The 26,726-nt window shown below is 52.5% G+C and overlaps 10 protein-coding genes across 10 annotated transcripts; 4 read left to right on the top strand and 6 right to left on the bottom strand.

The window, feature by feature from the left end:
* Positions 1-237: 237 nt before the first annotated feature.
* Positions 238-761, bottom strand: ATG3 (E2-like enzyme; the record flags this gene model as incomplete). The annotated part of the gene is made up of 1 exon (XM_026759924.1): positions 238-761. A coding segment is annotated over one exon (524 nt), but the record flags the coding sequence as incomplete, so codon positions are not given.
* A 713-nt stretch (positions 762-1,474) lies between these two features.
* Positions 1,475-2,445, bottom strand: CDV56_106191 (putative cyclin; the record flags this gene model as incomplete). The annotated part of the gene is made up of 2 exons (XM_026759810.1): positions 1,475-2,116; positions 2,185-2,445. 2 exons carry the CDS (start codon positions 2,443-2,445, stop codon positions 1,475-1,477), a joined length of 903 nt encoding a protein of 300 aa, XP_026612061.1.
* Positions 2,446-2,688: 243 nt separating this feature from the next.
* CDV56_105854 (putative ABC bile acid transporter) lies at positions 2,689-7,377 on the bottom strand (the record flags this gene model as incomplete). Its single annotated transcript, XM_026759473.1, has 3 exons — positions 2,689-4,428; positions 4,481-7,006; positions 7,060-7,377. The coding sequence occupies 3 exons, from the start codon at positions 7,375-7,377 to the stop codon at positions 2,689-2,691; spliced, it is 4,584 nt and encodes a 1,527-aa protein (XP_026612060.1).
* A 2,341-nt stretch (positions 7,378-9,718) lies between these two features.
* Positions 9,719-11,230, top strand: CDV56_105575 (uncharacterized protein; the record flags this gene model as incomplete). The annotated part of the gene is made up of 1 exon (XM_026759194.1): positions 9,719-11,230. One exon carries the CDS (start codon positions 9,719-9,721, stop codon positions 11,228-11,230), a length of 1,512 nt encoding a protein of 503 aa, XP_026612059.1.
* A 611-nt stretch (positions 11,231-11,841) lies between these two features.
* Positions 11,842-13,565, top strand: SEC61 (translocon subunit SEC61; the record flags this gene model as incomplete). The annotated part of the gene is made up of 5 exons (XM_026759020.1): positions 11,842-11,851; positions 11,944-12,044; positions 12,108-12,275; positions 12,348-13,423; positions 13,484-13,565. The coding sequence occupies 5 exons, from the start codon at positions 11,842-11,844 to the stop codon at positions 13,563-13,565; spliced, it is 1,437 nt and encodes a 478-aa protein (XP_026612058.1).
* Positions 13,566-13,972: 407 nt separating this feature from the next.
* CDV56_105252 (bifunctional ornithine acetyltransferase/N-acetylglutamate synthase) lies at positions 13,973-15,410 on the bottom strand (the record flags this gene model as incomplete). Its single annotated transcript, XM_026758871.1, has 2 exons — positions 13,973-14,891; positions 14,959-15,410. The coding sequence occupies 2 exons, from the start codon at positions 15,408-15,410 to the stop codon at positions 13,973-13,975; spliced, it is 1,371 nt and encodes a 456-aa protein (XP_026612057.1).
* Positions 15,411-17,855: 2,445 nt separating this feature from the next.
* On the bottom strand, positions 17,856-18,447 carry CDV56_105019 (uncharacterized protein; the record flags this gene model as incomplete). The annotated part of the gene is made up of 2 exons (XM_026758638.1): positions 17,856-18,008; positions 18,079-18,447. The coding sequence occupies 2 exons, from the start codon at positions 18,445-18,447 to the stop codon at positions 17,856-17,858; spliced, it is 522 nt and encodes a 173-aa protein (XP_026612056.1).
* Positions 18,448-19,561: 1,114 nt separating this feature from the next.
* On the top strand, positions 19,562-20,610 carry CDV56_104836 (pyridoxal 5'-phosphate synthase subunit PdxS; the record flags this gene model as incomplete). Its single annotated transcript, XM_026758455.1, has 3 exons — positions 19,562-19,675; positions 19,738-19,920; positions 19,981-20,610. The coding sequence occupies 3 exons, from the start codon at positions 19,562-19,564 to the stop codon at positions 20,608-20,610; spliced, it is 927 nt and encodes a 308-aa protein (XP_026612055.1).
* Positions 20,611-21,370: 760 nt separating this feature from the next.
* On the top strand, positions 21,371-22,003 carry CDV56_104711 (seipin co-factor family protein; the record flags this gene model as incomplete). The annotated part of the gene is made up of 1 exon (XM_026758330.1): positions 21,371-22,003. One exon carries the CDS (start codon positions 21,371-21,373, stop codon positions 22,001-22,003), a length of 633 nt encoding a protein of 210 aa, XP_026612054.1.
* Positions 22,004-22,191: 188 nt separating this feature from the next.
* CDV56_104598 (uncharacterized protein) lies at positions 22,192-23,481 on the bottom strand (the record flags this gene model as incomplete). Its single annotated transcript, XM_026758217.1, has 1 exon — positions 22,192-23,481. The coding sequence occupies one exon, from the start codon at positions 23,479-23,481 to the stop codon at positions 22,192-22,194; it is 1,290 nt and encodes a 429-aa protein (XP_026612053.1).
* Between the last annotated feature and the right edge of the window lie 3,245 nt (positions 23,482-26,726).

Below are 26,726 nucleotides of genomic sequence, written 5' to 3'. Positions count from 1 at the left end.
TTGGTAGTAAGAGAAACGAGGCAAGACAGGCGTGTCAGGGGGAAGGTGGTCGGCGAGGGCAGAAGAGTATAAGAGACGGGTTCGGAGGGAGACAGGTAGCCGGACAGGTAGAGGCGGGGGGTGCGGTAGAAGTTGGAGTATGTGATGTAGAGGTTATAAGTACGGATTGGCCTGTTCAGTCATGTCAGTGAAACACAGCACAACCCAATGGAAGAAAAAAAAAAAAAAAAAACGTACTGCGTCGTCGACTTGCCCGCGGGCTCCCGGATAATCGCCTCATCGTCATCATCGTCGTCCTCCATATCCGGGATCTCCTCCTCATCGTCCTCCCGCTCGCCCATATTCCCCGATTCATCTACGGTGCGCACATCCTTTATCCGCTCCGCCTGCTTCTCGGCCAGATCTCGCCCCCCGCCCGTGCGCAGCCAGCCGTCCCCGTCGTCCGCGTCCGCGCCAGACAACATGTCCCTGACGATCTCGTCCTCGTGGCCTGCGTCGCCGGCGAAGTTCTCGTTCAGGCGTCGGTGGCAGGGGACGCCGCGGGTGACCAGGAACTGTTTTCCCGGTGGGAGGTACGAGACTCGCTTGGCGGGGGAGGAGGCGTCGGCCCAGGCCCACGATGGGAACTTGTAGACGAGGTAGTCGCCTGCCAGGACGAACTCCTCTGGGGTGATTTGGCCGGTGGTGCGGAAGGTGGAGGTGCGGGAGACGGGGGCCAGGCGGTCCCGCCAGGTTGATAAGGTGGAATGGAGGATGTTCATCGTTGACTGCGTGCTGATATCTGTTTGGAATCCTCGAAGATGATGTTCTTGGGGGTTGTAATGTATAGCGGGTGTTCAAGTCAAGGTTGTATTGAGTTGTGAAGACTGGATGATGTTCATCAGAAGTGGCGGAGTTAACGCTGTCTCTACATCCCTCACGCGGGGCTACATCATGTGGCTTAGGCAGCGTCACAACCATCACCAAACAGATATCACGGGAAAGATAAGAGCTGTCCTCGATAGTAATTGATTTGCTATACTATATTTAAGAAGACCAGTCGAATGATCAGCTTCACCTGACTGACATGGTTCTGATGATGACGCAATCACGTCTTTAGATCTCTAGCCATATAGATACATGCTTGTCTGTATCCAGTCCCCATATCCCGCCAGGGCTGAATAGCGAGCCAAAGTCGCCCGCACTTTTCAATAAGAGGTCCTCAAGGTATACAGTACCATGATTGATGCCAGTATACAGTACCATGAGTGACGCCATGAAGTTGTATCATCGATACTGTCGCGAGGTCGTCCACGAGATTTCCCAGTATTCGACGACCTCAAGCCCAAGCAACGTCCGGATGATACATCAACCAGCTCGTCTGCCTGGGTTTTTCGGACACAGAGCGTCTAGTGCGACCCTCATAGGCAGCTGAGATCCTCTGATCGATCGAGTTAATAAAATCTGACACTGTCAGAGCTGTCATTCCACGACCTCACTCGCCCTCCTCCATCATCCTCCGTCGTTCAATTTCAGCCTCCAATTTTTCCACATTCATCGGCACTGTCCGTGTCTTCCATTTGTCGAGTTCCGCCCTCGCAAACCCCTCCAAGCTCCTCATAGCGACAACCAAGAACCCCAGCTCCTCCCGATCAACGTCAAAAACCTCCCACCACTCCCCATCCACCAGCTTCACCCCGATTTCTCGAGCAGCGAGGTATATGGCTGCGACAGCAAGCGCATTCGGCTGGTGCGTGACGTAGAGTAGTTGCGGCGACAGCAGAGATCCATTCAAGTGCTCGAATACCCTCCGCGCTACAGCCGGCGAAGAAACACCGAGGGTCTGCAAATACGTCAGGGCAATAGTATGCGGTAGGGCGACGTGCGTATTGAAGCCCAATGTGCGAAGGATGACCGATTCAATTCGTAGGAGGACGGCGCGCTGCGTCTGGTAGCCTCCTTCGGAGAGGATATACGTTTCCGGCGCGGGCTTATCCGTTACTCCTTTGGGATTGACGAACCATAGTGGAGAGGCTTCTTTGGACAAGAGGAAGTTGTAGACGTTGAGGACGGATCGAGGTGAGGTCGGCTGGAACGAAAGCTTTGCGGTCATGTACAGAGCAGCGGCGGAGACGTCCTGTGAGAGTGTTATCAAGTTAGCTACTAGGACGCAGCGATTGAAGAGGCTGATCCTAGAGAACAAACCTTTACAGAATAAATACGCATACTTCCCCCTTCAGTGCCGATCCAGAATCGGGTGAAAGTCACGATGGCCTGCGCAATGATATCCTGCGACAGGCGCAGTAGGATGCCAGCAGCATGGGTGAGCTGCGCGCCCGCAAATCGGATGGACGTCTCTAGGTCGGGAGCGACGCCATCAATGGACGACGAGGAGCTAGACAATTGCTCGGGAGTTGCAAGTGCATTTGAGAGATGTTGCAACGGAGCTACAGCTGGGGTTGCCATGCTATGCCTCTCTCTGTGTTGGTTGTTTGAGATGATGTAAAAGCGAAAATGGGTGTGGACTCGATGCGGAGAAGACTTGATGGCAATGGAACTCCCGCAGTCTCTGTACCAAAACAATCAATGGTCCCATTCCTCTTACGCAATACTTTTCATATTTCAATGATTGTATTTCAATTAGGAGACCGCTCCTCATTTCGGGAGACTTTATAATGTATATATAACTCTGTATGTGTACATTACCGATCAAGTGTTGCGGAATATCACTCGTTTGAGATATTCGCTCTCTCCATCCTCTTCCACCATTCGCCGAAATATCCCGTTCTTCAGCTGCATCAGATCCCGTGGAGAAGCGAACTCTACCACCTTACCTGCGTCAAGCACTAGAATTCGATCAAAATCTGCGACGGTACTAATACGATGCGCAATCACCAGCATCGTCGTTGACCCCTGCCCAAAGCTGGACCGGATAGACCTTTGGATCACCTCGTCAGTAGCATTATCTACCGCTGATGTGGCTTCGTCCAGCACGAGGACTTTGGGCGCGGAAAGCATGGCACGAGCCAGGCAGAGCAGTTGCCGCTGGCCCTGCGAAAGATTCGACCCTCCTCCCGCGACAGGGGTGTCGAGGGGAGAAAGATGCGTTTTTTCTTGCAGGATATCCGGAGAGGATTGGCAGCTGGGCCCCTTAGCCGCTATTCCCTTCGCCGTTGAGTGCCTGCTACCCTCTTGTGCTAACCATTGTACACGATCCAAGGCAGCAAGCAATTCGCTGTCATCATGCTCTTGGAAAGGATCGAGGTTGGACCGGATCGTGCCGGCGAACAACGTCGGATCTTGCGGGATAATACCCATTCGACGACGCAGGTGATGAAGCTTGATCTGGCTGATGTCGATGCCATCGATGAGAATGCGCCCTTCCCGAGCTTCAAGAAACCGGAAAAGAGCCAGCGCCAGCGATGACTTGCCCGCTCCGGTACGGCCTACTATACCAATTCGTTCGTTGGGCTCGACTTCAAAGCTTACCCCACGGAGAACCAATGGGTGATTGGGTGCGTAGCCCACTGATAGGTTTGTGACTTCCAACCGGCCTTTGGGCGGCCATGCGGCCGGGGCATCTTGGCCATCGTACCGTTCTGTCTTGATGTCGGAGTACTCCAACACTCTCTCCACGCAATTCATGTCCAAGTCGAACATGACATACATCCTGATCGCCATGGCAAGCGCTGCGCTCAGCTGAATGATAAAACTAATCGCGAATCCGGCTGATGACGTTTTCAGGTCTTGCAGGAGAGTGAAGCTCATTGCCGCCGCAGTCGCAAACAGAGCGCCGCTGATGTTGATACGGAAATTAAGCCAATGATTCAGAAGACAAAGATTCCAGTAGACACGAGCATGTCGATCAATCAGCCCATGCATTCTATCAACGAATGAATCCACCCTTTGATAGGAACGGATCGTCCAGAGTCCGCTAAGAGAAGAAGCAAGCAGCTCGTAGATAGGACTTCGGCTTACACTTTCAAGTCGCTTCAATTCTCGTGCCACGGCAAGATATTGGCGGGCATACCAGCCGCACACCCACGCTACAATTCCGGAGAAAACGACGATGACGGGACTGACCAGTATTCCAGCAATGACAGCGCCTAGTGCTTGCATGCTCTCGCCCAAAAGAAGCGTTACATCGAACCCCAGACGTGAGTCAATCATGTTGAAGTCTGCCGTAAATCGGTTCAAAATACGGCCTAATGGTACGGTGTCGAGCCAACGAAGTGGTGCTCGGAAGACGGCGTGCAATACTTGGCTGAAAAGACGTCGCGAAGCCTGAAGCGACGCGGTGAGTGCAAGGTAGGACCTCAACGAGCCTACTATCCAAACAATGACCGACAGAGCGATGTATACGCCTAGGTAGAACTGTAGCTCAGGCGATACCCCAGACGAGGCCAACGGTGATCTTTTTTGCTCGCACCATAGGCCTAGCCACCAACCCTATTGAAAGGTCAATTAACCGTCATCAAATATAGCACCAGGGGAAGCTCACTTTTCCGAGTGCCAGGCCAGTATACATCGCAAAGCAGAGAGCCAGCACGGCCCACGCCCGCCATCCGCCGCATTTCTGGATGTATCCACGGAAGACGCTCAGGGGAATGGCCCCTTTTTCGCGAGCTTCCTCCTCCACAAAATTTCTAGGGCGTTTAGAAACACTTGAACGCTGCGCAAACCTAAGATTTACCGGGCAGTCATGGCATCTTTCGTTGGAGCATGCGAACTGTTCCTGGGGCCCTGGTGCTTCAGGATTCTCATACACAGCTGCCGTGCTATCCTCATCAGATTGACCGCCAAGAAGCTCATCGAGTACGCTGCTGTCTCGTATATTAGTCATAGATCCAGCATATATGAGATTCCCGTTATCTAAATAAGCCAAGTAGTCCACACGGGGTAGACAGAGTCGCACGTGGTGCGTGACGAGTATCCTAGTCCGGCGATGTGCGAGCTCGCCTGCTAGAGCATGCTCATACAGATGTTGCGCGGTGTGGGCATCGACCGCGCTGAAGATGTCGTCCATGATCATGATGCCTGCGCGGCTGTAGAGAGCGCGGGCAAGAGAGATGCGTGCTTTCTGGCCGCCGCTCAGATTCACTCCATTCGGTCCGACCTCAGTAAGGTCTCCATCTTCCAGGATCTGCAGATCTCGGACCAAAGCACATGCGAAGAGGACTTTCCTATATCGCTCCCCATTGAATGGCATCCCGAACAAGATGTTCTGGCGAATTGTGGCTGCTTCTATCCACGGAGTCTGAGCAACGTAAGCCGTTGCAGAGTCTATTATCCAATCTTGCCCGGGACTGGGAAGCTTGTACATGCGTCTGGAAGACATAATTGACGGCCTTCTGACTATTCCATCCAGAATTTTGCATTCGTCGAGTATCGCAGCGAGCAACAAGCTTTTACCAGCGCCTGTTCGGCCACACACAAGGCTCAATTTATGTTCAGGAAAGTGTACCGTCAAGTTTCGTAGCACAAATGGTGTTCCTGAGGTCACCTCGCTGATTTGAGCACTGTCCGGCCAGGCGACTGTAGCGTTATCGAAGCGGATGGTGGTTGATCGTATTATAGAGGACTTTCTCTCAGGGGTGTTCAGAAAGTTGTCGATGCGCTTGATGCTGATCAAGGCATCCGCTGCGTTTGTGACTAACTCTGGAAGTGTGGACAAGGCAATCTCAATCGAGGTAAGAGCAGAAATTGCAGTGAAGGCAATAGATGCTGTAAGTTCTCCATGGCTGATAGTATAAACGGAGAGAGATACTACAGACAGAAGGATTGGGGCCAGAACCCAAAGTGAGAAACATATCACATTCCACCGAAAGCTGGTCGCCTGGGCAAGCAATTCTGCATCCCTGAGTTGGCCCAGCTGTTCTTCCCACCTATCCTCGGCGGCGGAGAACTTAATCTGGCGTATACCACGAAGGGCCTCTGTCAAAGCGATGATTTTGCGGTCACGACATGCCATCAAATCCTTCCCTGCCCGAGTATATCTAGCCATGCAGGCATGATTCAGAAGCATGAGGAGCGCTAAAGTAGTCATTCCCGCCAAGAGGCTCTTCCAGCCAAGGACGTGCTGCAGGAGTCCGCAAGCGACCCCCAGCTTCATCGGCGCTAAAAGGAAGCTGTATAGGAAAGTTGCAATTCCAGCAATTCGTGGCACATCCACTGCCACAAGATTCACAGCAACCTGTGTATCTTGAGCACCGTCATCTTTCCCGTTGCTCTTCAGATCGTTCTGACTTGATGCTGTCGAATGTATTGCCTTGCTGAACATGACAGCGGAGAGCTGCTCGTACACTCGGATAGCGAGTTTATTAGAAGCAATCCAACCAATCCAAGCCTCAAGCCATGCTGATAGACTTGTGGATATCCCCAAGGCCAACACCCAGAACCAAAGATCTCCAGTAACATTTGCCCCCTCAGAGCGTTTCTCGAGGATCCGAAGAATCCGAAGAAGGGAAAGATGGGGACCGAACGCCAGGAAGCTCGCCGGGACTGAAAGAGCAAGCTGGCACAGCAGATGTCGGCGGTTCGAGAACACAAGGACTTTCCATAAGGAAGTCCTGCCTTTTCCATAGCATGAAGCCTGAGCATGTGATTGCGCGAAGGATTCTTGAAGGTTCCCTGCTCGAGTGTCGAAATCCAACTCCGGCAGATGGTCAATGTCAACGTCAATTTTGCGAGAAAACCGTCGAATTAGGAGGTTAGTCCAACTGAATGTCACACGGCCTAGAAAGGACGTGGTAAGCTCTCTGTCGACCACAGTTCCACGTCGGTATACATCCGGACGTCGAGGCAGCGAGAGGCTTATGATCACAATCAGTATCGCTACACCAATTTCCACACCCATTGTATAAGAGTGGACATCATCCAAAAGGCCGGTCTTGTGTCTTGCGAAGAGCTCCCATCCAAGGCTGGTGATGGTGACTAAAGCACTGAGCGCATGCTTCCATCCTAGGGAGAACCGAGCAGTGGGCGAATTCTCTATCGCAAGGGCTGTTGATTGAGCGAGTTGAAGAATCTAGCAACCATGATCATTAGAACCATATGCGGACGCAGGGAGCAGTTACTCACCCAGAGAATGAGCTGTGCCCAGATGTTGAAGGAAAACATTTTGGCAGGCAGCATTGTTCGCGCCAAAGCTGTTGCCCCCCCGCTGACGACTGCCATCGTACTGAATATTCTCTCAAACTCCTTCCTGGACGCGGCAATCGACGCTCTGTCTGCTTCTCCATCTTGATCGACGTAAAATTCGCAAAAGCACCCGTCCGTTCCATGGATACGCCTCACTGCAGATACGAGTAAGGTTCGAATGGCAGGGATTGTCAGGAGAACAACCAGAGTGATGCTGCTGATGTCAGCTATTAGACAAAGAGCTGCCAGTGTTTGCATGGCGGCAATCTTCGCTTAGCCACTCATTGATGTGAATCTCAGCTTCGATTGCAGTCAGGAACAAACGCGGCCGTTGCTTTTACATGCAGACACCTTTATTAAACATGTCAGATAGGGCGATGAACGGAGAATTGACTGCGAAAAGAGGGCAGACACGTTAAGAATGCAGATCGGCCCATCTGGGCTGCATGTGCATCGTCATGATTGACGAGATCCAGAGAAGCAAACAAGGGAGGAACCCGGGAAATCTTGACTTCTTGAGGATGCCACTACTATCCACGTCCAATAGGTGTCGCAACTCGCAATGGAGATAGCACACCTTCTGGTCAACGAGGCCAGTCTTCACACGAGCTTGACCCAGTTGCGCTTGGAATTTTACAGCGCCACCCACCGGAATGCGGGCTCGTGTGTACTCATCAGTTATTTCGATACACAGCAATATATTAAGCCTTCTCCATGCGCATGATCAGCTGCCTTTCATGTGAGTATTGTGAAGTCACTGAAAGTTCCAGGGCCACGAGGGTGCATTGTTGAGAACTTGCGACCTCTCGAGGTAGCTCGGACAGGGAACTCTAGACTTCGGCGTATCACTAGACAGTTGGTCATTCTAGAAGCAACGCACATTCATCGGTCCGCGGCAAGAACACGACGAGATATCTACTCAATTCATTCCTGTGAGTTGAGTCATGGCGGAAAGCAGCGCGCTGTCATGTTGGAGACCCCTGCTTGGTAGTACGTAAAGACTGACTCAAATTTGCGGCAGAGAAATGTTTCATCGGCAGAACAGACATTTCCAAGTCCCTGCCCACAAGAAGCAGAGAACGGTGTTGGCGGCTGCTTCAACATGCATGAGGCTACTGCGGACACGGCCTTCTGTGGTGTCCATGGCACGCGAATTCATCGAGCATCCACAAAAGCGCGATCCCGTGGGCGATCTACTTGGGTTTTGTGATTGAACCAGGATCAATCAAAGAGATCTGCTGTTTTCTGGGCAAAGATCGATCTCGCAGATATTCGCATCTGATGAGCGGTAGTAGTGTCAGGGGACCACTGAGCCGCAACCACGGATTGTCCAAGGATGACATCCACGGTTATCATCGTAGATGCTGCCGGCTGTGGTTGGGCGAATCATTTGTCACTAGTCAGCCTCTATCAAAAACATGAAACCGCAGTGTGTGTGTGTATCATCGTCAACAAATTGTCTAATCAATCTGCTGCGGCCCTCCCGCAACAAGATTGCACTTCTGAGCCTTAAAGAAGAGCATCAGCCATCGTCTCCTTACGACATAGACTAGACACTGTCATGGTCCACTCAGTCAGATCTCTTTCTGGCATTCTTCGTTACGTCTTCCAGTGTGGTCTAGGATCCCATACACAAGTGACGTCGGCTTTTCAACCACAAGAAAGTGGTCGCCATACGCTCGACATAAATGACCTGTCCTGGAAAGGCAAAAAAAGTGGTTCGGTCCACGCGGCTTGAGATGAAGGGTCAAATCTCAGTAGTCAATAATAGGTTATCCTGTGGAGTGAGAGGGAAGCTGTTCCATCTCCAGCCACCGCATTTTCGATGATCTGCGGAGGGAAAGTCCGAGTAGTATCATCCTATGATCCTCTTAATCGGGCGCTAAAGCCCCCAGCCTCGCGACATCCGCGGTCGCTGTTAAATCTAAGGGAAAGCGCTGCAAAATGGTACGAAACTAGTTGCATCACTTGCATGGTCGACTAGAGGCGAAACAAATGTTGAATAATGTTTCTATGGTCTAACCGACTCGACATTGGAAACACTACCTCAAAGTCTCCCACAGCTTGATCGTGTCGCGATAGCAGTCTTTCTCCGATTCTCCAGTCCTCCTGGACCTGACAGGGGCACGTGTGGGTTCTCCTGATTGCTATCGCTTGGCGTTTTGATCACCGTCAATCCTCCAGTCTAGACTGATTACTGTTGCTACAATTCCTCTCCTAACTCACCTTAAGGCTGTATTGACTTGTTTCCCTTGAGCCTGATCCTTCAAGTTCTCCAGGGGTTTAAACACATTGTCAGTGCCACACCCTTTTACGGACCTCTCCCCGCATTTACGCAAAACAAAAGGGACGGGGAGAGCCCTCTCGGTCATCTGTGACAGTGCTTGAATACGGAGTACTCGAATCTGTCCCTCCCTATTTTTCTTTCCCGCTTCAATGGTTGACGTGGGTAACCGTACTTTATTGGACTGAACGGGCTATTATCGACGTGGCATTCCAGTCGTTGTCCAAGTGGTACAACAGCTTGCATACCTTTACCATTCCTGGCCATATCCCCTTTCACCAGTGACCAGTGACCATTCAAAGCTCGAGCTCCACGATGCTCCAGGAGTGCGATCATTCGTCGATGACGGGCTCGACTGCTGTCGTCATTGGCAACCTCGAACCTATCTCAATTCCAACTTCTTCGGTCGCTCAGGATAACTGCCATCAGTCCGACGATGATACTCGGCCCTCCTTCGAGAACGCGGTGAACACTCCTCCAATTCACTCAGCACAGATAGCCGATACATTAACCCCACTGCCGGAGAAAAAACGTCTTACATCTGCACACACATCTTTCCACCGTCGGGCAAATACTGAGATTATTCGCCGCCAATCGCACCTACCGGTCAAGCAGCTCTTTGCAGACCAGCCCAAAACATACGAAGACTTAGTCGACCGAGACAGGTGCTCGAGTCCGGCGCCCGAGAACTCTGCCAGAAAGACACTTGAAGTGGGCGCCAAACTCTTGTCGGGTTGGTTTCAGGGCAAGTCGGAGCCCGTGAATCTGACAATGGTGCCCCAGTCAGCAGATCAGGATGCCCTGGGATTGGCGCCCTCAGGAACATTCTTGAATCGCGTATCAAAACGTTCCGGCGCCTCTTCGCCACTCAAACAAGTCACATCGACCAGTCCGTTCAACTTCTTTGCCTTCAAGCGCCAGGGGGAAGGCCGACCGGAGCTTCCCGAACCTGCAGATGACGAGATTCTCAATATGGACATAACTGCTGCCTTGTTCCCACCAGAATCAATCGACCTCGATGGACAAGAAGCGTTCAGTGCCTTGCGAACCAACGCCGACAACCTTCTTAGACGGCTGCAGGCAGCCTACAAGCAGAGGACTTTTGCCCTGCACGAAGCCTTGGCGGACAAGAATGAAAAGCAGGAAGAACTGGAAGAGACTCGAACGCGGGTCGGACACCTGAAAGTCCAGCTTGATGGTATGGCGGAGAAGGTGCTCCGGCAGGAAAAGGCCATGAAGGCCATGGCCGAGGAGCTCGAGCAGGAAAGGCAACTGCGCCGGCGAGAAGATGATGCGCGTCGTCGCAGCGTGATGCTTGTTCGGTCGAGTGACGAAGAGAGCCTTTCTGACATCGGAGCTGAATTGCAGACGCCGAAACGCAGTTTGAAGCGAGCCAGCAATGGCACGTATACGAGTGATTCGGGCTTTGACTCTGGCGATGAGAGTCTCGCAGAAAGTATCTTCTCACGCCGTGATGGCCTTGAATCACCGACGTCGACGATCGCACCGTCGCCGAACATCTCTCAAATCGCTCTGTCTATCCCGACGTCGACCCCTGTACAGCCGAGTACGAAAGAGTCGAAAACGGCTCAAGCGCCACCGATGCGCCAGTCTACGTACGACCGCGTGCTGAAGGGACTTGCCTCTACGGGTATCACTAGTTCGTGGATGGGTCACACGTCCAAATGTAATATCTGCCATGGAGTCCCAGCCTCGGAGGCGTGGGGCGTGCTCGGCGTCATCAAGGAGGAGAATAGAGGTTTGAAGCTACGGCTGAGCGAGCTGGAACTGGTTGTCGACGATTGTCTTAGTCTCGTTGGATCTTAATTTTGCGCAAGATTGTATGTTGTGAGCTTGCGAGCTAGATATCCGGATATATCACCCTTCTACTAATCTGTCTGTCATAGCAAGACATTCAAGTGACCTCTAAGTAATAAGTGCACGTAGTCTAGGTAGTCTGATTCGGTCAACGAGGGATTTCAACTGAAGTGTGTGGGATATCCCTCAACGTCAAGCTGAACTAATGTACTTCTTAACGCATTTATCATGACTCATTTGAATATCAGCACAGCAGTATCAGCTATGTATCGATGAGCTTGTGTATCCACAATCCTTCGTGCGGAGTGGCCTCAACGGGGGGAAAATTGTCAGGGAAAGCGACCAAGTGGCCTCAACGGGGTTAGCGTGGCTGGAGAAAGTAAAGTGGCCAGCGAGGCGTCTACTCTCTTAGTGCTCTGCTTTTGACCCCAAACCTCCTCGACCTCACCTCTTCCCTCCTCTGTGTAATAATTGCTCGTCTTTTCTCTTCTCCTTCTTCCTAATTCTTTTTCAACACCTTTCGCTCCTTCAGCTGGCTTCGTAACTCCAGCTTCATTTTTTTTTACTTTCTTCACTCCACCCCATAATCCTTTTAGTGATACGGGAGGTCGACAGCCACCATGAGCGGACGTGAGTTGTCTCTGCACGCGATCGCATTTTCCGTCGCGATAGCTCTCATTTTCGGGCCAATTGTTCCATATTGACTGGTGCTTGGCTTCTAGTTCGATTTCTTGATCTAATCAAGCCCTTCACGCCTCTCCTGCCAGAGGTGGCAGCTCCTGAAACCAAGGTGCCCTTCAACCAGAAGTTGATGTGGACGGGGGTATGTTGTTGCTTATTCTGATGGACCGCGAACAGGGAATTGGAGCGCTGACTGTCTGGTTAGTTGACGTTGTTGATCTTCTTGGTCATGAGCCAAATGCCTCTTTACGGTATTGTCTCCTCCGACACCTCGGACCCCCTGTACTGGCTGCGTATGATGCTGGCCAGTAACCGTGGTACCCTGATGGAGCTGGGTATCACCCCTATCATCTCCTCCGGCATGGTTTTCCAGGTATGTTTTCAGTCGGGTCGCTTCTGGTTTTCGGAAACAGTCCAGCAGCTAATCAATTGGTCGCTGCCATAGCTCCTCGCAGGTACCCACCTCATCGACGTCAATCTTGACCTCAAGACCGATCGTGAGCTTTACCAGACCGCCCAGAAGCTTTTCGCCATCATCCTCTCCTTCGGCCAGGCTTGTGTCTACGTCCTGACTGGTCTCTACGGCCAGCCCAGTGATCTTGGTGCCGGTATCTGCGTTCTGCTGATCGTTCAGCTCGTTGTCGCTGGTCTTGTTGTCATCCTCCTGGATGAGCTGCTCCAGAAGGGATACGGTCTTGGAAGCGGTATCTCGCTCTTCATTGCCACCAACATCTGCGAGTCGATTGTCTGGAAGGCCTTCTCTCCCACTACCATCAACACCGGCCGTGGTCCCGAGTTTGAGGGTGCCATCATTGCTCTCTTCCACCTGCTCCTGACCTGGCCCGACAAGCAACGTGCTCTGCGCGAAGCTTTCTACCGTCAGAACCTGCCTAACATCATGAACCTGCTGGCTACTCTTCTCGTCTTCGCTGCTGTCATCTACCTCCAGGGCTTCCGTGTTGAGATCCCCGTCAAGTCCTCCCGCCAGCGTGGCATGCGTGGCTCCTACCCCGTCCGCCTGTTCTACACCTCCAACATGCCCATCATGCTGCAGTCCGCTCTGAGCTCCAACATCTTCCTCGTCAGTCAAATGCTGTACTCTCGTTTCTCCGACAACCTCCTCGTCAGACTCCTCGGTGTCTGGGAGCCTCGCGATGGCTCTGCTCAGCTTCACGCTGCTTCGGGTATCGCTTATTACATGTCCCCTCCCCTCAACTTCAAGGAGGCTCTCCTTGACCCCATTCACACGGCTGTGTATATCACATTCATGCTGGTCGCATGCGCCCTCTTCTCCAAGACATGGATCGAGGTCTCTGGCTCTGCCCCTCGCGATGTCGCCAAGCAGCTCAAGGACCAGGGTCTTGTGATGGCCGGTCACCGTGAGCAGAGCATGTACAAGGAGCTCAAGAGAATCATTCCTACTGCTGCTGCCTTTGGCGGTGCCTGCATTGGTGCCCTCTCCGTCACCTCCGACCTGCTCGGCGCCCTTGGCAGCGGTACTGGTATCCTCCTTGCCGTGACGTGAGTATATCCATCGCCAGTCATTTATGCGATTTTGTCACTGACGCAAGCTCTATCTAGTATTATCTACGGCTACTTTGAAATCGCCGCACGTGAAGGCGATATCGGATCGGGCCTCAAGGGCCTTGTTCCCGGTAACTAGGCAGGGGACGCTTTGATGAGTGGTACGAGAAAGGAATCTGAATTTATCGCATTTCCTTTTATTCTTCCTCGTTGATTTCTGGATGGATGCGCTGTTGTGGCTGGAATCTACGACGGAAATATCGGGGATTTGCATGTATGATTATATTACTGTCACAGTTGGGAGTTCTTGCATGCTGGGGTCTTTTTTCCGTCTTAAAGACAGCCACAACTGTACATAGCGTTCCATTTAGTTTGTAACCATATTTATAAAACAAACGATCTCAAAATTACATCGCACCAGGCCGCTTAGACATTGACGTATTCGAGGCACAGAATGGTTCGGGCCGTTGAATTGTTGGGCATATATATTAATGAATCACAACAAACATCTCGTGCTGTTGTAAACTTTCTTTCTTGCTTAGAAGATCATGTCCTATAATCCCCATTGATAGTCACGTACTCGTGGCTGAAATCGCAGAACCAGTAGACAGCCTCTTCACCACCAAGGCCCTGCTCACCCTTCTCACCACCACCCAAGTCAACGACGATCTCCAGATCCTCCTCCTGAAGAATGACACTGGCGCGCTCCTCATCGACTTGTTCAGGCTCACCGTTGACGAGCAGCTTGAGAACGGGACTTCCATCAACAGGCTTGAAGCTGACACTCGTGCGCTCAGGGACGACCGTGCCCGGGGCCACGCCCTGTGTGTACCCGATAGCGCAAAGGATACGGCCCCAGTTCGCGTCGCGGCCGTAGAGGGCGGTCTTCACGAGCGGGGACCGGGCGATGGTGGACGCGATGAGACGGGCGGACTCATAGTCCGGGGAGTTCTGGACGCGGACGGTGACGAACTTGGTGGCGCCTTCGCCGTCGCGGACGACGAGCTGCGAGAGCGACTGCGCGAACGAGGTGAGGATGTCCTGCATGGCGGTGTAGTCGTCCGAGGCGGGGGAGCGGATGGGGGCGCCGCCGGCGGCGCCGTTGGCGAGGATGGCGATCGTGTCGTTTGTGCTTGTGTCGCCGTCGACGGAGATGGAGTTGAAGGAGCGCGAGACGGCGTACTTGAGGAGGGACTGCAGGGCGGAGGGGTCGATGGGCGCGTCGGTGCAGAGGACGCCTAGGAGGGTGGCCATGTTCGGGTGGATCATGCCGGCGCCTTTGGTCATGCCGGCGAGGCTGTAGGTGCGGCCGGGGGACGAGGGGAGGGTGAAGGTTCGCGAGAGCAGCTTGGGGAAGGTGTCTGTCGTGCAGATGGCGCGGGCGGTGGTGAGCCATGCGTCGTGGGTGGATGCGAGGTTTGCGTGGGCCGTGGGGATCTTGTCGAGGATCTTGGAGATGGGGAGTCTGGCATGTCATGGCCCGTCAGATTCCATGGCTTTTGCAATGCTGAAGAGTGTGGAGGAGGAATTACCGTTGTCCAATGACGCCAGTGCTCATGACGAGCGTGCTGGGCTCGCCGAGTCCGTTGCACTCGTCCACCTTGCTGCCCATGTTCACTGCATCCTCCAGACCTCCCTTACCGGTGACCGCATTGGCGCAGCCCGAGTTGATAACCACCGATCGAATGCCTTGTCCCTGGCGGCTCTGAAGCGTCTTCTTGCTGACTTGAACAGGTGCCGCTTGGAACTTGTTGGTGGTGAAAACCGCAGCAGCCGAGCATGGGGTTTCGGAGGAAATCAATGCCAGGTCCGGGAACTTCGTGTTGGAGGCCTTGACACCGACATGGGTACCGGAGACGAGGAATCCCTTTGGGTAGGATCCGGAGGACGGAATGTACTTCTGCTTGGAGGCCGGAATGGCCATGTCCAGAGGAGCAGAGTAGTTGCGCACTTGGCCCTTCACCATTCTGGCGAAAGCAGCCATTGTGGCTGCTGGCTGAGCCGGAGAAACCATGAATATATGATCAAATATCGTCTGGAAAGAATCAGAAAAAAGCGCAAACTCCACGAGTATAGTGGACGGAGATATGGGAAGATATAGTACTGGCGGCCGAAAGTGACTCACAACTGACTCAGGCAATTGAAGGTCAAAGTTGAACTTGTCTGGCTAATGTCGACCCCGGTCCAGATTGGATGACAGAAGTAATCCCTGCCAAGCTTCTGAATAGGCCAGAAACCCTAGTCCAGTGGTGATTGCGAGATAATTCCCTCCCAGATTTCTAGAGATGATGGAGATCCGATATCGCGGGAGTCGGAGAAATAGCCGCCGCCGGCTTCTTTTTGTTCTTTTTGTCGCGTTCCAGACGCGCCTACTTGGGAGTAAGCCTCGAAAGACACAGAACTCGGCCAAGCTGAACATACCTCTACATCCACGGTCTACCCCCTTGCTTCCTGCCTTTTTCTTTCCCATTTTCGAACCGATCGAAACCTTTGCTGCGCGTGAATGGTACTTGATCTCCGCTTGTCTTTCGCTGGTGATGTTGTGATTGGTACATTCTTACTAAAATGAAACGAAAGCAACCAGATTCAGACGATGGCCAGCGTCCTGTCTCGACGCCGAAGAGGCAGAGAACCGCGTTGATCAATGGCTCTACCAATGAAGATGCGGACGCTGATGGATCACTCGACGTGACGCCCTCGAAACGGGTAAAATCAACACCCCAAAAACCAGCCTCAGCAACACCCGCTGCGCTGAAGGAATCGGGCCTGAAAACTCCTACGCATAGAACCAAGGCAAAAGCTCTCTTCTCAACACCTACAAAAGCGACGGCTGTTTCCACGCCAAACCGAGCACGAAATGCCGATCGATCTGCGAAGAAGAAAAGCGCTCGCTTGCTGCTGGAGCAGGATGAAGACGAGGTCTGGGACGGTGCTGACCGTTTAGCCGAGGAAATTCTGGAAGATGAGGGCGAAGCACCTGAGATCGCTGTAGAGGATGGCGACGGGATCATCCAAACAGTCGAAGGCGACACCAAAGAGGTAGCCGAGGCCAAGACTGCAGCGACGCCGAAACGTCGTGCAGGGAGACCGAAAGGTGCAAGAAATAAGCGCTCACCTACTCCCGAGGGAGAATTGCCGGCACATGAGCGATATTTCTTCCAGAACAGAGCCGGCCCTCCGCGGACGTCAAATAATACTCTCAACAAAGTGAATCTCTTGACGCACGAGGAGTATTTTGAGAAGTTGGCCGGATATACCGACCCTTGCCAGAAGGAGAAGAACTTTCTGCTGGACCTGCATTGTCGGTCCTTTCCGCAGTGGGATTTTGAGTTCAATCAAGACTTCAATATCTGCCTCTACGGTTACGGCTCGAAGCGTCAGCTCCTTAATGATTTTGCAGACTGGCTCTACCGGAGACACAGCGCTTCACCTCCCTCTATTGTAATCGTCAACGGGCATACTCCGAACCTGTCGATTCGGTCTATCTTTGCCACTATTGTGACTGCTGTCCTAGGTGCGGACATTCCTTCGAAGATGGGGTCTCAGCCATTAGAGGTATTAGAATTGTTGCAATCTGCTCTGAAGTCTCGACCCTCCCAGAAGCCAATTACCGTACTGGTCAATGCGATCGACGCCCCTCCCCTCCGCCGAGCAACGAACCAAGCCCTCCTCGCGCGATTGGCCGCGACGCCAAAGATACGTTTACTAGCCACGGCGGACACTCCGAATTTTCTGTTGATGTGGGATATCAGCCTTCGAGATCAGTTCAATTTCGTTTTTCACGACTGCACAACATTTGCCGCGTTTGATACAGAGTTTGATGTTGTGGAAGAGGTTCACAACCTGCTTGGGCGCAAGGGCCGTCGCATTGGTGGTAAAGATGGTGTTGGCTTCGTGTTGAAGAGCCTTCCGGAGAACGCGCGGAATCTCTACCGACTCCTTCTCACTGAATTGCTATGCATGATGGAGGAAGGTCATAATTCGGATGACGAGATGGACGGTCATGCGGGAAGAGAAGACGGGGTCAACGATGAGACGGGCATTGAGTTCCGAATGCTCTACCAGAAGGCTGCCGAGGAGTTCATTGCATCTTCCGAAATGATGTTCCGAACACTATTGAAAGAATTCCATGACCATCAGATGATCACATCGCGGATGGACACAAGCGGAATGGAAATACTAGGAGTACCGTTGTCGCGAGAAGAGATGGAGGGAGTCCTGGAAGATCTGGTATTGGGTTGATGGATGAGACATAACTCATGATACCCCTGTATAGCACTGTATATCACAATTGAGAGACATAACTGATAAGACCATTTCGAAGATTCTGCTCATAAACCAAACCATCCGGTTTTCTCTTCCTGTGTATCTTACATGGCACGAATCCTGTCAAGAAGACATAGGTCGTCCGGTATGTTTGTGCTTGCACCTAGAACTGCGCAAACGCAGCCAGTGCCATCGTCGCCCCAAAACTCATCTTGAACGGCATATGCTGCGTCACAGCCTTCTGCACATCCACCGACTTGACATACTTCTGCATCGTCCGAACAGGGAGGATATTGTATCCTTTCGAAGCGGCCCACTACAACACACCTCATAGTCAGCACCATTCACAACCACTAGAAAACACGATGTCTCCGGGACCCGCATACCTCAATCACGACAATCCCCATCCCCAGCAGCACGACCAACGCTCTCGAGAACGCCCTCAGTCCCACCCCCACCACAAGGCCAAGCACACTCCCCAAGCTCACCTGGCGCATATTGGAAGCGGTCAGGATCCCGGATGCCGTGCGGGGGCCTGTTCGCCCCTGCTTGGCGATGGCCGGGTCATTGCGGTCGAGGGTCCAACCGGATTCTGTGCTGTTTTGCGAGTCGAGTCTGGTGTACGGAGCTGTGTATTGGCATTGCATTGGGGAAGCACGGAATGGGGACAAGGGGTGTAGGGAGAAGGACAGGCCGAGACCGACGCCGAGGACGGTGGAGGTACGAGCGAAACCGCTTAGAAGACCGGATGCCATTTCGTGGTTTCGAGGTGAGAGGAAAAGTTGTAGAGTTGTCAGCAGTTCGATGGTCTAAGTGTGTATAGAGACGATGTTCAATTGAGGAGCCAGGTTCCTTGTCGAATGAACCTGGGGTGTTCGCGTTGGTATGTGGAGATGGAGGACATTACTGTGACGTCAATAGGCGGTCAGCTTCTGAGTTATGGATTTCAGGGATTGACCCGAGGAGCGTTGGAGCATGTTATAAGAAGTCTTGAAGCTTGGCCTTTGGACTTCATAGTGGTTCTGTAAACAAGAGGAACTGAGCGCCAAGTAGAAGATATGCACATTACGATCGTTGCATGATAGCTACCTTGCCCTGGGATGCGGAGAGTATCACATCAATTAACTGCTCACATCGTCCATTTCTTATGAGGTAAACATCTCACATTAACTTCCTCTTTCGAGATCCTGAAGTCAATGCAACGCTGCTGGGCAGATAGACAAATAATGAGCATCAACCCCGGGATGAGATATCTCACAATCCTCAATCTAGTCAGTCCTCTGGTATCATGGCCATCAGGTCATAATCCCTCATCCACAGTATTACTAATCTGCATGCTTGGCAAATTCGAGACCAGACTTCTAACATCACATGATCATCTTACCAAAAATACCATCGCGATAGAGTTTTTCGCAAAAACCAATGCTTGGCCTTTCTAGCGGTTCCTGACCGTTGCAGGCCAAGTCCGCGGGAAACCGCCCACCAAGAGCGGCGTTTTTGCAGATTGGCAGATTTACGCTGGAATTCTGCTGGGGAGGATGGAGGGGCAGATGCACTGTGATTGGTCTGCTATGCCGCGGCCAGGTGGAAGGAGGAGAAAATTCGGCGGGGACATGAAAGTATGGACTATGGATACGGGAACTTTGTGGTTCTTCGGAGGCGACAGGCATTATTGATCGAGGTTAGTTATCCATCTTGACTCAAAGGTCCGTTTTCGCTCTTCTTAAGAACTCACTTTGCTGTGGCTATTTTCTTTCTCCTTCTCAAGTCTATTTCTTACTCTGCTTCTCGTATATAATCCGCTCCTTGATTTTTTCAGTCCTCTTGTTTATCACTAGAACTACCTCTCTTTTCTAAAAACTACACACAATGGCATCCAACGGTACCAATGGCACCTCCACCGCCAACGGCTTCACTGTCAAGGCCGGTTTGGCTCAGATGCTGAAGGGTGGTGTGATCATGGACGTTGTCAATGCGGAGCAGGTATGAGCGATTGTCAACACAATAATTCCAGCCCTTCGACGCTAATGTGACTTCCACAACAGGCCCGCATTGCGGAGGAGGCCGGTGCCGCCGCCGTGATGGCCCTGGAGAGAGTCCCTGCCGACATCAGAGCCCAGGGTGGCGTTGCCCGCATGTCTGACCCCAGCATGATCAAGGAGATCATGGCTGCTGTCACTATTCCTGTCATGGCCAAGGCTCGTATCGGACACTTTGTTGAGTGCCAGGTAATGATGTCTTTCTCTCGTGGTTAATCTGCATAGCAGCTGACATGTTGTCAATTGTAGATCCTCGAAGCCATTGGCGTTGACTACATCGACGAGTCCGAAGTCCTTACCCCTGCCGACGATGTCTACCATGTGAAGAAGCATGACTACAAGGTTCCTTTCGTCTGTGGTTGCCGCAACCTGGGCGAGGCCCTCCGCCGTATCGCTGAGGGTGCCGCTATGATCCGTACTAAGGGTGAGGCCGGTACTGGAGACGTTGTTGAAGCCGTCAAGCACATGCGTACCGTCAACTCCCAGATCGCCCGCGCCCGTGCCATCCTCCAGAACGCCACCGACCCCGAGATTGAGCTGCGCGCCTACGCTCGTGAGCTTGAGGTCCCTTATGAGCTTCTGCGTGAGACCGCCGAGAAGGGCCGTCTTCCCGTTGTCAACTTCGCCGCTGGTGGTGTTGCCACTCCCGCTGATGCCGCACTCATGATGCAGCTGGGCTGCGACGGAGTGTTCGTCGGTTCCGGTATCTTCAAGTCCGGTGATGCGAAGAAGCGCGCCAAGGCTATCGTCCAGGCCGTGACTCACTACAAGGATCCCAAGGTCCTCGCCGAGGTGAGCGAGGGTCTGGGTGAGGCCATGGTTGGTATCAACGTGTCTCAGATGCCTGAGGGAGACAGATTGGCCAAGAGAGGATGGTAATCATACCACTGTTCTCTACGTGTGATTATTCTTATGTTCTTGTCATGATATGGGCGTTGGAAAAGTTGATATAGCGTTCTTTTATGCATTTTGCATTCAAGACTTTCAGGTACATTATTGTTAGGCGTGTTCTGTCTATTTGTCCTTTTTCAGGTAGACAAAATACAGATTGATGAACAATTACACCAGCAGTCAAATTCTGTGAGCACGCGCTGAAGCACAACTCAGAAGCCAAAAAACCGAAAATTGCTCAGGGTCCGAGTGTCAGTGTTAATGTTTAACCCCACCGGCTCTTGTTCCCGCCGTCGATCATGCGGATGGCTGCTACTGCGAGGTGACGGCTAGTAGTATCACCAAAATAATACTCTTTCTTCCAGCGAAGAGACTTTATTCCTGGGATTCAAGTCCGAGTTCTGAGATCGACTATTTAATTGACAGGCCTTTGTGCTGGGTGCACCAGATCAACTGTCAGGCTTCATTTCCGACTACTCCATTCTTACCATCGGCGACTGCGGGCAGTGAAGACACCGGTAAAATACCTACATATTTTCAGTTTCCAATGAAACGCAGAAATTGAATACAGTCCATTACGGTACAGGAAGACAATCTAACCCAAGTAGGCAATCCAATCTGACCTGATCTGACTGATCTGACTGATCTGTGTCGTTTCCAGATCCATGTCATCATCGACACGAAACGAAACGAGATCGAAGCCGTGGAATCAAAGACAACAGCCCGAGACGAACGAAAAAAATCCATCATGACGGACCCGATGGATCTCCGATCTCGACCAGATTCCCAATTCGATCTCGAGGAGAACTTCAAGTCGCAGAATCAGGAGACACAGCCCGAGCAAGAGAAGCAAGAGGATGCAGCCTCAGTGCCAACGCCCAAATCACACAAACCCTTACCGAATACCTTCACGATAGGTGATGATCACCAGGACAACTCTACGAATCCAATCACTTCGTCCGTTCTCGTCTTCCTCCACTCCATCCTCACCTTCCTCGACACGTACATCCTCCCTTCCCATCTCCGCGCAACGATATGCCAGACCGCGCTCGCACATCCCCTGCTCACGACCTTCTTGCTATGCCAGTTCGTATGTTCGTGTATTCCGGTCACTATCTTTCTGATTGGGGCTGTGGTTGCGGGTGGCATAGCGGTGGTGGTGTTTAGCTGTTTCGCGCTATTGGTGCTGGGGCCTGTGCTGGTTGCGACGACCGTCGCGGGTGCGTTTCTGTGGGGTTGGGGGTGGGCCGCGTTTGTGGTTGGGAGGTGGTTGCTGAGGCGGTATTTGAACGAAGACGGGAATACAGGGAAGGGTCGTGGACGGGATGCGTCGAATGGTTTTAATGGGTACGAGAAGATTGTTAAGGAGGAATCGGCATGAAGTTGCTGCCTTATTGGAGTGCAGGGCTGTTTGTCTTTACGGTCGACCTCCCATCCAGCGTTGCCTAAGCTCTTGTATGTTTGTGTTGATGCTGTATACGTTTATATTGGGCTAACGCGTGATAGAATATCGGAGGAATTCATTGTTGCCACCTTGTCATTTGAATCCAGCAGTCGCAGCGAATGCCATCACAGCCTCTGACTCTCTGCCCACTCCACCCATCTTCTGATACACTCGTCCACCCGTTTCAACGCTTGTTTCTCCGCTGCAACCTCGAACCACTCCCGGTGCTCCTTCCCACACTCCTCGCACCGCCCCAGATCCCGAACCCTGACATCTCCCAGCTCAAGATGAATCAGTCGTTCCACGCGATGGACATGGGGCACTTTCCTCCCCGGCTCTAAGGACGCGTAGCTATTCCCCCGATTTCCTTCAGACTGCAATCGACCCGGCGAAGGAGACGGCGTCGATGGTGTATACGGGTAGTAACGGATCAGAGTCAGATGATGCGAACACTGCCTTGACCACTCATTCAGTCGACGCTGCACGTTACTCGTCCGGCCGATCTTCAGGCGGATGGTACCAGATGCCTGACTGGTCGGTTTGGAGGTTAGGGCATTCATCTCGCGCGCTGTTTGGAGTGCGTCGCTGACGCGGTGCGTGTGCGCTGATCTGTGGGCTTCCGGAACGAGCGATCTGGCGACTTCAGCGGGAGGCGGCGATGACATGGAGTTCGACGGCGTCACCCAGAACATGTATATGTAGCCCGGTTCGTCCGCTTCGGAGATGGGCTTCGCCAGCTCCGTGAGCAGGCAAGAGGTTGTCTGCGGGGTTAGTGTTGGAGGGATCCATGCGAGGAGGGTCGTCGTGTGTGAGGAGGAAGACGCCGGGCTACTCTGCAGCGATGGCCGGTGGGATGTTGGCCGAGGCGGTAGTAATGTCGACTGTGATGATGGTTTCTGGGCCGGCGGCGTAGGTCGTCCAGGATACGAGCTGGATGAGACCTGCTGCATAGGCCGTGACGGACGGGCATCTGCCGTGTTCGCAGTCGTGCTCACTTTCACAGGCCTCGGAGGCCGCTCGTCCTCGACTTCTTCCGCGATCTCGAAACAGCAACATACTGTCCGCTTTTTTGGTTTCCGGCGTCGGTACTGGGCTGGTTTCTCCTGCGGGTCGTTGATCTCCAGAACGCCCAGCCGGTCCATCAAAGTGTCAATGCTTGTTCGCGGCTTCGGCCGTGGGTTCTGTGAGGGGCGGGTTGATCTCGGATTATTCGACGCTGGTACTGGTACCGCTTGATCTTTGTGCTGCCAGCAGTACATGGAAGCCGAAGCTGTGTCTTTTTGCGGTCCTGTAAAGGCAGCTAGGGCACGGCGACATGGTCGGCCATTTGCGGTGACGCCTCTGCATGTCGTGGCTGGGTCTAGTGAATCCGAGCGAGACAGTACGGACTCGGGTGTGTTTGCGATATGAGGCATATTGTACTAGATCGCCGTTTTTCTTGTTTCATAGAACCTCGTAGACACAGCGATGCCTCGCGAAGTATGGAATGAATACTTGTTGATAAACGACTAAGCGCCTATGCCACTTAATTGTTTCGAGTGCCCCATCCCCGCCCGACCAGCCAGGGAGGTGCCACTTGGTGGAACAGATCGTCTGGTGAAGTTCTGGATACTTGATTGTCAGAGGAAAGTATGGGAAACGCGGACGAATCAATTTCTTCAGAGTCCTAGCTATCTACGAGTAACTGCTAGCAGCCTAACAAGCTAAGACCTCTCTTTGCACCGCCCCCAGTGGCTGGAGTCTGCGCCGCGCTGTCCTTATTGACCCACATGAGGAGAAACAACGAATGCAATCACCAATATCAGTAGTGTGAGTGGAATGTGTACTTGTTCGGTGGTTCCACTGCAGATGTATCGGTCACTCCCCCTGGTCCAGTATCCACGAATCCCATAGCCACAGAGCCATTTTTTGATGGACCCCTTGCGACGTACTGATAGCCCTATCGTTACCATAATTAGAAACTCATCCGCCCAAGACAAAAGACAAAACAAGCCTCACTTTGGACTCGAATGCTTGACAGACAGTCGCGAGTAGAACAATTCAGTCGACGTCGTTTCCATAGAGCCTCGCTTTCAGAGCCAAAATACGCACCCGGATTGTCATCGAGCAATTGATTCATTAACCAATGTAATCAAAGCCTGCTCCACGACATTTGATCCAAAAGGCACGTGCCAGCTGGTTCGTGTGCGCTCTGATACCCCTAGCGGCTATGAGAGATGCAACCAGCCGCTGTTTCTCCTGAGGAGAAACATGGCCGTGCCCTTCATGGGAGATGTCGATATCCACGGAGGAAAGAGCGCTTGAAAGGTAGAGGCGAGCTTGGCCTTGGTGTCTAGAGATGACCTTTCTGAGAACGTCGCAGAGGTGCTCGATATCCGAGCGAGCGCAGCGGCCCGCAATCTGTAGGATCAGAACGCGACAGAGCGCCGGAAGATACTCATTGATGGCAATCTGGACGGGGTCTGTCTCGCCTGGATCGATCGGCAGACTCAATACGCTCACCCAGAAATGCGAGGCAGAGCGGAGAGGAAGCGGTTCCGGACCTTGCAAGGACAGTAGAGTAAAGTCCAAAATCGTCTGCAGCACGGGGCGCCGCGATGCATCGTCTGCGCCGAACCCGCTTTGGCCGGACGGTGGCGGTGCAGAAGTAAGCGCGAAGAGGACGGAATGGTATTTCGGAAGCAGGCGAGTGAGGAAATCAATGCCGCTGTTTGCAACTTCGGGGTCGTAAGACTCTGGCGTCTGCTGCATTCGACAGATGCTTTCGTACACATGGACAATCAGAGCGACGGTCTCCTCGCGGATATGCTCTGCGTGTGCACAGTGAGACGCTAAAAATGCAGAGGCAGTACCCATCACCATATCTGTACCGGCGCTGCCCAAAGGAATGCTTTTGATAAAACTGACAGTTACCATCGGCGGGAACACATACGGACCTGCTTTCTCAGTGAAGCCAGCCTTCAGTATGTCACAGGCAGCCTCAATCGTGCTCGCATCCCTGGGAACTTCGGTCATTAGTAGCTGCATAGATTGAATGATCAAACCCTGAGAACTCGCGCCTTGACCGGAATTCCAGAAGGTAAGCGAGTGAGACTCCCCATGGCCGCTGTCGTTAGACTCCAGAACGATTTCGTTATCTGTCCTGAGACCTTTACCGATACTTGCGATGCAGCGCAACACTAACAGAGCGCGGCTGTACGCAGCATCAGATAAATCACGCGCGGCTTCACCCCGTGCCACCTCTGCTTGTTGATGGAGATAGCTCAGGATTCTCTCGAGGAACTGTGCTTTGTGCTCATCCGTAGGCAATGCTTGAATGATGGCAGCGATACCCTCGAGAACTTTCTCCATCGTCATGACCGTGGCCGTCGGCTTGTGGCGGAATTGGTCGAATTGATCTAGGAATGCTGGGAGCTGAGAGGTCAGAGCATTGCGGCACGATCTACAGAGGTGAGCGATAGACTTGGAAGCAGTTGGCGCACAAGATGCAACGTCAAGAGACGCAAACAGGAAAGTAAGCACCAGTGGGAGCAAAGCATGGGTACGCTCAAAGTAAGACTGGTATCTTCCCAGCATATCCACTAGAGTTTGGCGAGCTTTGTCTGGGATCGATATTCCTTCATCCTTGCAGAGATGAGCGAACTCGTCGCCAAAGAAGATCGCGTTCAAACAATCGTCTGCATGCTGGTTGTCATCCACGGCCTCAGAAAGCTGAGCAATACAGAAGATTGCGGCCTCAAACGTTCTCCAGTCTCGGTGTGCGAGAGAAGTCCTTGAGCGTTCCTGAAATACTCGAACTAAATCCACACCCAGAATTGGATAGACGGCCAGAATAAAGTCGCAAGCGTCACGGCGAAACGAACTGAATTCACTGCGATCATCGTCTCTCCACTCTTGCAGCTCCTCTGGAGTCGGATACTTGAGCTTCTCAAAGCAGTCCAAAGCTGCACGGGCGAGATTTTGCTTGGCAGGCTCAAACTTTGATTGGTCCTCTGAATCACCGATAATCTCCTGGAAATCGTCGGCAACTTCAGTCCACCACTCGATGGCCAGGGGCGACGCCAGGTCATCCACTGCGGCATAGCCGGGGGCCTTCAATAAGGCGTGAAGTAAAGTAAGAATTTGGTTGTATTGAGGATTCAAAGGTTGAGTCAGAATCTCTCTCTGTTTGAGAGTCGAGAATGCCAGTAAGAGCTCCAAAAATGCCATATTCTCAGCCTCAAAATCGCCATCCAGAAGCGACGTAATATGGGCGGTACCAAGATGACTTATGAGAAACGCCTGGATAGCATTGAGGTGATCTTGACCGAAGATATTATCCCTCCAATCCATCATTTCGACAACAACCTGAGCTGCAGTTTGCGACAAACCGGGAACTTTCAGACATTGGACGACATGGTTTGTGGCCGACGTTAGCTGGGAGGCCGAAAGCGTGGATCGAAATAAGCCTCCACCTTGCACGGACATCCACGACTAGAACATCAGTGTCAGATGATCACACGAATAGATGATGAAAATTGCAAGCCCAAAGTGAACTTACACTGTATGCGTTGAGAGCTTCAATGCCCGGAGTAGGGTCATAGGAGTCCTGGGAAGATGCCTGCATGAGAAAGTGACGCAGAACGAACTCCACAACAACGAATGCATCTTGGATATTTTC

Source organism: Aspergillus thermomutatus, assembly GCF_002237265.1.
Source record: "Aspergillus thermomutatus strain HMR AF 39 chromosome Unknown NODE_191, whole genome shotgun sequence".
In the NCBI taxonomy this organism is placed as follows: domain Eukaryota; kingdom Fungi; phylum Ascomycota; class Eurotiomycetes; order Eurotiales; family Aspergillaceae; genus Aspergillus; species Aspergillus thermomutatus.
Note: the sequence above shows the minus strand (reverse complement) of the source record. Positions and strands in the feature narration are given on the sequence as shown.